The 10,171-nt window shown below is 40.9% G+C and overlaps 1 protein-coding gene across 1 annotated transcript in view; it reads left to right on the top strand.

Moving 5' to 3' along the window:
- Window positions 1-8,712, top strand: part of pcolce2b (procollagen C-endopeptidase enhancer 2b) — a 13,053-nt gene extending 4,341 nt beyond the window's left edge. Inside the window, exons 4-9 of the mRNA XM_012853145.3 lie at window positions 934-1,058; window positions 1,445-1,581; window positions 1,691-1,854; window positions 4,470-4,553; window positions 7,260-7,427; window positions 7,752-8,712. Coding sequence (XP_012708599.2) covers window positions 934-1,058; window positions 1,445-1,581; window positions 1,691-1,854; window positions 4,470-4,553; window positions 7,260-7,427; window positions 7,752-7,882 — 809 coding nt within the window. The 3' untranslated portion in view covers window positions 7,883-8,712. The remainder of the gene's footprint in view (window positions 1-933; window positions 1,059-1,444; window positions 1,582-1,690; window positions 1,855-4,469; window positions 4,554-7,259; window positions 7,428-7,751) is intronic.
- Window positions 8,713-10,171: the final 1,459 nt, after the last annotated feature.

Consider the following 10,171-nt stretch of genomic DNA (forward strand, 5'->3'; position numbering starts at 1 on the left):
AAAGAAAGCAGCAAAATAGCAGTTTACTGCAATGCTAAATTACCTTGACAATTGTGATTTTTCATGATTTGTGGATCATACAGATGGAAAAATCCCAGGTGTACATTTTATGCCCAATCCTCTATAATACTACAAATATGAGTTTGAAAAATAACGGATTTGTGAAAAGTAAAAGGTGTTGAAGCCATAAAGCCAAAAAAAATAAAAAAAAAATGTTCTAAAAGTAGTATGTTGAAAAGATAATGACATTCAGACCTCTATCATTTCTGAAATGCTCTTTGAGTTTTACCTTGTGGTGTTTTGACTTTTCAGTTCAAGTCTTGGAAATAAAAAGTTCGTGCAAAGTAACAGAGAGCTGCATCTCAGGTTTACTCTCATCACGATGGGGAATTTCTCACTGCTGTTTTTTCCCTCTTACTGGGTTGATTTCAGTTAAAAGCCACTTTCAAAACTATCACTTAGAGGCAAATGAGTATTTTTTTGTCCGACTGCCCATCTACGGTTTTCTTTTTTTGGTGGAATCTTAATGGAGGGTTTGTTGTTTGCAGCTATGCTCACGGCCGTGATGGATACGGTCCCAGCATCCCGTTAGCGGGAGTATGTCTTTATCGTGGCGGAGCAACTTAAATAGGTTGTCATATCTGAGCAAAGCATCATGTCCTCTATTTTTGTAGCAGCGCTCAAATTGAACTCCTTCTTTTGTCATGCAGCAAAATAAGTTAAAAAGCTCATAATGACTAAAGAGGTTTTTAGAGAAGCTTTTACACATGAATAAGAGCTTCTTTCACCAATGAAGCTTTTTAAAGATGGTAAATAACGTCACAATCAAGGAATTTGACTTTAGTTACAAGGCTCACAGCGTTCAGATGTGATTATAAATGTATAACAAAATGCAATAAAACAGTTATGACATGTCCCTCTCTGTCTTCATAGGTGACCAGTACTGTGGAGGCAGACTAGATAAGCCGTCTGGGACTTTCAAAACACCCAACTGGCCCGAAAAGGACTATCCAGCTGGCGTGTCTTGCTTCTGGCATATAGTGGCCCCAAAAAACCAGGTCAGTCAACTGATTTTACAGAGACTTGACATACTTCTCAAGGGTGGTAAGTCACAGGAGAAGCTGGCTTTAGGGGGTGCGGTGTCTGAGCATGTCATCAGAAAGTTTAGGAGAAGGAAAAACTGGTCGCAAACGGCGTACAAGGAATTTCAGAGAAACTGAATTTTGACAGAAATAAATGCTTAAAAAGTATCACCCTCTCTCTTCTGAATCTATAGAATATACCAGGGTCACTTTCTGAAGTGATTTACTGACACAAATGAACTTTTTGATGGTATTCGCATTTTATGGAGAGCCCCCTGCACTTCGTATATTACCACTTATTTAGAGGAGCTTGTGTCTGTGTCAGAGAGGCAACTCGTTTGTGAATAATTTTGCTGCCGCAGATCATCGAAGTGAAGTTTGAGAAGTTCGACGTGGAGCGGGACAACTACTGCCGCTACGACCACGTCTCCATCTTCAACGGGCCAGAAATCAACGACGCCAGAAGGATCGGCAAATACTGCGGAGACAGCCCCCCAGCGTAGGTGATTTCTGTCATGCAGAAGGTACTATTTTCTGGTTAAACTCTCCAACTTGTGACTTCCCCTTGGTTCATCATCCATCCCCCTTTTCTCTGTGCCGCTTTTTAGGCCGGTGTTCTCGGAGGGGAATCAGCTCCTGATCCAGTTCCTGTCAGATCTCAGCCTGACCGCGGATGGCTTCATCGGACACTACAAGTTCAGACCGAAGAAGCTGCCCGTCACCACCACACCCCCGACCACCACTACACAGCCGGTCACTACTAGGCCCACACGTACGTTGTAAATAGAGTCCTGCAAAAACAACAAAAAGAATTGTTAGATATCCATTTCTTGATCTATATATTGAACCTTTCACACACTTCATTCATTCGAGTAGATCAATTCAGTAGGGGGGGAAAAATGCTAAGAAATCTTTTTTTTTTTTTTGGCAGTTCTGGAAGATACAGTAGGTTTCAAGATGCATAAAGATCCACACATTGTGAACCTTGCTTGCAAGATATATTCTGAACCAACATAAACATGGCAGCACTGGAGGATGCGCTTATAGCTGCTGCTTTTATATCTGTTTAAGTCACAAACCACAGTTTCTTCTTTGATTGTAGAACAGTAAGAAGTGCCTTGACTAGCTTACCTTCTTGTGCTTTCTCGCGGTGCGTTCTGCTTACTTTGATACCGTCATGGACTAAAACCAACATTTGGTAGGTCGCCCAATCAGCTTGGAGAGTTCTGCTCCTTTCCCCAAACGGATTCAATGGGAGCAGTCCCAGATTAATAATGTAAAGAACGTAGCGTGTTACACATTATCAATCTGGCTGGCCAGGTTAACGCATTGTATACCTGGGTTGGTTAGAGAGTGAAGAGATACAAAGAGAGTATGTCTATCTCCTCAAAATCCTGATATTGGCTGTTGAAAAGGCCATTAGCAGGAAATGGCTAAAAAATACTCTCCATGTCTGACACAGTGGATGACAATAGTAGAGGAAATCATTACAAGGATGAAATGACTTATCGTCTAAGGACCAAATCCAAGCACTTGGAATGACACTGGATAAAAATGGCTTGATTACACAGAACGGAAAGGACCAACTTTCAGATAGACTGAAACACCAGGGCATCTAAGGAGGCATAAGTGTGACCCTCACCCACCCAACAACATTGATGTTATATTTTCAACATCCTGCACTGAGCTGAGAAATACCAAATAATGAGTATTTAGAAAATGAAAGAATTATTTTCAATGAAATTATTAATGGGGATATCATTGGCACCTTGGTGTCATTACTTGATACAACTCCATTTTGCTAATAGGACAGCGTCAACAAGGTTGGCACATATACTGTAGGAGATATTTGACTATTCCCATTTGCACAATCTTACTAGATTGCCCCGAGTCCTGGGTTCTCTTTTAGGTTATCTTATCTTCAGTTTACTTTACTTCTACTCTACTTCAATAGAGTTTAGGTCAGGGGGCTGAAGGATTGTGTCTGTGCCCATATGTATTTTGTCTATGTTAATTTTGGTGCATTTTCAGTTTTTTGGTTGAGTCCATTGGATTTGTATTTAAAATGCCAGGGTATTTCAAAGAGTATGTGATGCAAGACAAGGAGGTCCCTTTGAATTTGAATTGAATTGAGACTTGTTGGCCCCAAGATGCTGCAGTTTTCTGTCCTACCAGAGGGCAAGTTAAGCTTGGATCCTCATCCAGCTTTATTTGTTCCAGTTGTTTCAACTTTTTAATTAAGGTGGCGCGTGCTGTAGCAGTGGTTCAAGCAGCACCTATTGGTCCTGGATAAAACCATCTGCAGTACGATTCTTAGACATGGAATCTCAGCTGCTTGACTTCTCCCTTTCCATCTCTGCCCATTTATGGCCCGATTGCTGTTAATACCGGCCACTAGCACCTCAAAATCTGAAAAAGCAAAACACTTTTTAATTATTACCATTTTGGCCTCAGTGAATAATGTTTTGCTGACCCACAATGATCAAAACACATCTGCCTGATTTGATGGGAATGTTCTACTGTCTTTCTCATGTTGAAGAGCCAACAGAAATGAAAATTTCTTTGTCACATTTATACTCCAGAGAAACAAGAAATTGAGGATTAATTCAAAAGTTAAAAGTTCTTAGATACTCCGACCACCTACAAGTAAGAATGAGTAAAAAACATAAAAATAATTGCAAGTAATGTGTAAAATAAAAATATTATTCTGAAGAAGAAATCTATAACATACCATGCACTAAAACTAAAGTTGGATAGAAAAGCAAAGTAAAAAGGATTCTGTCTTCTGGATAGACTGCACGGACCTTGGAGATGGAAAGTCCCCGTTAGCAGCGCGTTTTAATACAGAACTGGCCCTAAAAGTGTGTGTTTGCCACCATTTCCCCTTGAGTAAACTGTACATTAGGCAGGTTGATTCGCCGTGTGGACACTCGCCTGTGCCTGCAATCACGCCTCATTTCCATATTCAAACACTCACGTTCCCACAGACTGTTGCTTTTTCCCTTAGTCAGGCCAGGTTCTCTTGGCAGCCACACCACCCCCCATGTGGTGATGTCATTCTTTGACACTGCTTCCTGTTTCCTTCTTCCCAGTGGAAAAAAAAAAAGATTTAGCCTGTCACTTTGTATTTTCTTAAAGCCATAAATCTTTTCCTTTATAGACTCTAACTTGAAAAACAGATGTTTTTACAGTTCTGTTATTGTATTGTTTGTCTTGGACGTTGACAGCAAGGAGAGTATTGTGTAACCAAGAGTATCCAGTGAAGAAACCACCACAAACCAGATGCAGCCATAACTTACCCGCTCCCACCGATGGCTGACGAGACTTACTTGTGCGTTTGTGTGTGTGTGTGTGTGTGTGTGTGTGTGTGTGTGTGTGTCCCTGCAGCTCTCAAGTACTCCGTCGCCTTGTGTCAGCAGAAATGCAAGAGACGGGGAACCCTCGAGAGCAATTACTGCTCCAGCAATTTCGGTGAGAACATCAATGCCTGGTTGTGGTTTATATTACCCTCATAAATTACCTCAATTAATAGATTACAGCTTTTACCGGGTTGTGCAACAGATGCAAACATGATAATCCCAAACAGAACCCCAGCTGAGGATCCGTAAGACATACATCAGCTAAAGTACTCGGCAGCCAAAAACTCCCCCTTAAGTAGCTGTTTACAGTCCTGATCACTTTTTTTTTTTTTTTGCTCATGCATCTGAAAGACTGCCTTGATAGGCCGTCAGAAACCGAAGTACTGTACACATCAGGGCACAGTAACCTCCAGTATGAACACACACACACACACCTAGAGCCTGGTCTATAATAAACAGACGCGGCCTCCGAGATGTTAACTGCGTACGTGAGAGATCTGAGCTTGGATCTGAGCCAGAGACCCACGAGCAAACAATGTGGAAAATGTCTCCTGAATGTTGCGGTTTGGGAAAAAAATGTAGCCCCTGATGGTGTTGGAAGTGGCGAGACAGGATCCTAAAAAAACGCTGTCGTCTAATCATTGCTTCAGGTCTTGAAACGGCTCGCGCTGTTTAATCTAGTTAAATTCTCTGAGAGCCGTCCAAAGCGCTCCTCTGGTTTGTGTAACAGTAGCAACTGACTGAGGCCTCTCTGGATGTTCTCAGCTCTGTCAGTGCAGACACAGCGGTGCCATCAGTGTGAAGAGTCCTGTGTTTTTTTTTTTTTCCTTTAGGTTCCCTCTTTATCTATAATTCCTCAGGAGTCACTCGCCTGTCGTTACCGAGTTTCCATGAGTCAGAACAGGAACACTGTGTACTTTTCTCGAGGCCCAGTCAGACTAAACAGGAAGCTATTTTAACCCCCACGTTATTGGATCGTTTTATCGTCGGGGACAAGTTTGCTTTTTGTTAGGAAATAATTGGTTTCTTATGGACTTTTCAGGGAAGCGACATCACCTCTTTTAATTTTTTATGCCACTGTTTATATTTTATCTTGCACAGTTCTAGTCAGAAATGTGCATGCACTCTTCATTTGGGTCAATGTCATATAGATTTTGGACTTTTTATTATGTGTTTCTTTTATCCGTGGCTGAATTAATACTACATGGATTGAAAAAATAAATAAATAAATAGAGCAGTTTTCATTTAAACTAGATTTTGTTTCTCCAGAGGGCCCAAATTATAAATTCAGCCTATATATGTTCAACAAATCACCCTCTAAATGAAGCCTAGCATGACAGGGCACAACCACACACCTTTTGTAGCCATCAACAAACTTCTCCCATAATTTCCGCCTTATCAAAAGTCCCGTAATGATTTATTTTATTAGTTTTGCCGATGACTTCAGGTAAACTGTAAGGATTGAGAGGTCATTCTCCTCCTTCATTACTCTATCCACTTCTTGCAGCAAAGCCGACCCCTAGCATGATGCTGCCACCCACATGCTCGAAAGCTGGTGCAGCGGTATTAATTTTAAATCACCTTCGACCATATCTCCAGTGGTTGCAGCCAAACAGCTCAGTGTTTATGTTGTCTGAACTGCTGTACGTTTCAGTTCAGGGACTTCAACACTTTCCTCTCAGAGGATGACAGTCTGGGTCTTATTTTAGACCTTTGGGAAAGTGGTGACACATCTGGATAGCTAATGTTTGGGTTGTTTGACAAATGACGTGTGGAAATCTGCATTTCCCCTTAGATCCTCACTGAGAGGCTTAGGAATATCCTATTGTTCCAAGTTTTGATCAATCCACTGATTTATACAATGTTAAAACAAATCTTTTTATGCTGACAAACTCCTGACTGCGCTCAATCGTGATCACTACTGAGACCATAGTCGACACAATTAATGGGATCGTCAAATAAAAAAATACTGTGATAAAGGTGTGTATATAGAGTCTGTATGTATAATTGTGACCCTGTGAGGATTGGAGCAAATCTAAAATAGGGTCGAACTTGTGCTGCCGATTCTTGTTTCTGAAAATAGCTTTGTGTTTTGTTTTGTTTTTTGTCCAATCATTGCCATGGCCATTAAAATAATAATAAAAAAATAAAACGGTTAAAATATTCAATCAAAGGCTCAAAATCAACATGGTAACTCATGTGCACGATGAGTATATGTAAACCTCTCAATAAGAGCGTGTTTGACATTTTCCAATGATAACTGCTGCTATTGCATTGTTTGACTTTCCAGGAGCGTTTTAGCTCATGGAGGAGTAGATTTGCAAAAAGGCCAGGAGGGAACTATTGAGACTTCATATCAGTTGCCCAGAGATGATCCTGTTAATCCACAGCTCTTTTACAGGACGGCTGCACTTTGAAGACAGGATAATAAAAATCAGATTCGCTGGACAAACATTGTCCTAATATTTATAATTATTGTAATAATGAAACGGAGATTTTTTAGTGTATTTATCCTTGATCTGGGCAGGTAAAGAAGATTATCTGCCAATGGAGTGAGTATTTTGAGCCCTAAAATAAGATAATTAGACATTCTTTACTTGAAATAAGACGATGGAGATGAATTGTTCCTATTTTAAGTGCAAAAATCTTATTCCATTGGCAAATCATCTTATTTACCTGCTCAAATCAAGGGCAAATACACTCATTTTAAGAACATTTTACTTATTTCTAGTTCCGTTTTTGCAGTGAGAAAGCACGCGTGCAGAGCTGCTGGACCGTTAGGGTGCTAATTTACTATTTTCTCGGGTGTCTGTGGCAGTGATAACTGGGACGGTGATTACGGCGGCGATGAGGGGAGGAAGCATGTACGCCACCGTCTCCATCATCAATGTGTACAAGGAAGGCAGCCTGGTCATCCAGCAGGCGGGGAAGACAATGAGCACCAAGATCATTATCCTGTGCAAGAAGTGTCCATTAATCAGACGAGGTAAGTGCATCCACGCTGGGGAAATGAAATCCTCTTCTCTTTTTTTTATAAAAAAAAAAAGACATTTATAAATGCTTGTAGTTACAATGCAGCTCCTGGTTGACTGTTTTAAATAACAAACGGCTTTGAGTTTGCCTCCTCTGCTGTGCCGGCCAGCCAAGGCGTTGGGTAAGCGGCAGAACTCGCCGTCCGAACAGTCACCGTGTGCGCATGTAGTCATAAGGTCTTAGGGACGTGCCACCTGCAGACTCTCACGTCGGGCTTCCCCGAATGTCTCTGCCGTTCTGCCACCGCATTCAGGTCTTTTTTGTGTGACTCCACCAGGCTTGAACTACATCTTCATGGGCCAGGTGGACGAGGAGGGCCGGGGGAAGATCGCCCCGCACCACTTCGTCATGGCCTTCAAGAAGAAGAACCAGAAAGGACTGAACGTTCTGAAGAACAGGCAGTGCTGATGGTTGCCCGTCCCGCCGCACCTTTCCCGCTCAGAACGAGGGCGGCGGGGGGCTCGGCTGTGGGTGGAAACCATTAGGCGGGAAAGCAAAGCTCCTTCTCAACGACAGGAGCAAAACGCGACCTGGGTGCAGAGCTGGCAGGGCAAAACAAGGAATACGAATGGTTCATTAAATTAAGGCTAACTCAGCTTCTTGTTATTGTGCCTTTCTTTCTGCAAGTTGGGCACACAGAGCGCTGAGTAATTGCAGGCTGCGTCCTGTTTAAAAAGAACAGCTGGTCATTCTTTTGTTTAAACGGAGATTAACGAGCAGAAAATAAGTCAAAATTTACATTCGCAAATTTCCCCTGCATTCCTGTCACGCTTCTCACAGAGATTATATTGTGGCTACTTAGAAAAGAATCCCTCTGTTCCCCCCCGTCTTCAAATCTGTTCTGGCATCACATATTGGCACTTTCTTTCTAAAAGTGGTTTCAAACTGTTCTGTTTATAGTTTTAAACAATTTAAAGCTGCAAAACGCAACGTGGAGAAAGACTTTGCGAATTCTCCTAACTTCCCTGATAAGCAGAGAGGATTTATTGTATATTTTTATGACAACCATTTAAAAATGTCCTGTGCTCAGTTTTGATGGGCAGGTGGTGAGTTTTAAATGTGGTAACTTAAGTGCAATAATTAACGGTTCGTTCAAAAGGCTGACTTTGTGTTCAAATATTTACTGTTCAGTTATATGCAAGCAGCCAACATCAGCTCATGTCATTTAAAAAAGAAGTCTATGGAAATTATTTATAAAGCATTGTTTTCATCTTACCAAATAAAACTCTGACATTCTCGTTTTGTCTGTCTGTTTGGAAGCTCAAAAGGCAGCTGGGCATCGGCTTAGCACGAGGAGGAATCAGGCAAAAAAGGAAAAAAAATATATAGTAAGTCAGTATTTTCAAAGAGAGGTTTTGTTGAAGGGTTATAAGATAACTTCTAAGCTGCTGATAATTGATCATTTAATCAGCAAACGGCAGTAGGAGGTAGCGCTCCACCGGTGATCCTCCTGTTCCAAATATGTGCAGAAAGAAAAATAAGGGGAGAATAAAATGTTACTGAAATAATGTTCACTTAAACTGTCAAATTATTATTTTTTTTGCCCTTCGGTCACTCTGATCGGAAGCTTGTACCTTTCCCAGAACAAGTTTCGCACAGGAAGATGATTAGAGGCATCCATTGCAAACATGACGACAGTAGAAAGGTTCATAACATAATGTTTGGTTCTTACCTAAGGTTGGAGCTGTTTTAAGACGGCCTGACCTGGTTGTGAAGCGCTCCATTTGCTGTTTCACACAGGAAGATCTGGTGATGCTCCGCCTCCTTCGCCTCTTTCTAGGCTTTCTAGGCCTACGCATTTATCCTAGGGGCTTATATAAGGATTTTACTGTTTTGAAGCAAACACACAGTATTTAGAAAGTTTACACGTTAAACTTTAGTTTTTAGCATCCTGTATCAGGAATTAGCGTAGTTATCACAACAAGTATTATTAAAACACCTTCATCTGTGTTTAGAGTGTCATTTTACCGCAGGGATTTCCAAAAGGCATCCAGTTTTTCCAATGCCATCTTGTTCCAAGACAGCGGAAGCTCAGAAGGATAACACTGAGACTGCCGTACTCTGTTCAGCCTTCCTGTTATCTGCTTAAAAAGTCTCGCTTTCGCTCACTTTCTCACAGCCCTTGTCATTTAATATAGTTTGTTTTTAAATCACACTTCCTCTGATCAGAAAAAGATCATGTTCTTACTTTTCAGTTTTTATTGAGATTTAATTTTCAATCACCTCAGTGATATTCAGAATAACTAACAGGGGGACTCTTCTTACTGGATCCACAACTTACAGATGGAGGAATGTTGTTGCTTTAGCGACCGGCGTAGAGACCGCGTGTTGATCTGAAGAAAATAAGATGTTTGTGCTTCTGACCGGGTGATCACTGGTCAAGGGTGACAAAAGCTAGGAAATTGTCTAGCTTTTTAAGATACCAGTCCTTTTTTAGGGGCGTAATTATCAATGGCTTCTTTGTATAAAAAAAAACAAAAAAAAAACAGCAAATACAAATGTGACGCTTCTTTAAAGGTACAAGAAGTAGCATTCATATAAACTTCTTTTATATATAAAAAAAAAATTAAGACAGGAGTTGTTTTAAAATGGAAGATATCTGCTTTGATTGTGTAACCTCTTGGGTTATGCGTTGAGGTCTAACTAACCAGCATTTATTTTAATTGAGAGCCTTATCTACTGCAAGTTACATGTTAT

Source organism: Fundulus heteroclitus, chromosome 21 (assembly GCF_011125445.2).
Source record: "Fundulus heteroclitus isolate FHET01 chromosome 21, MU-UCD_Fhet_4.1, whole genome shotgun sequence".
NCBI lineage: Eukaryota > Metazoa > Chordata > Actinopteri > Cyprinodontiformes > Fundulidae > Fundulus > Fundulus heteroclitus.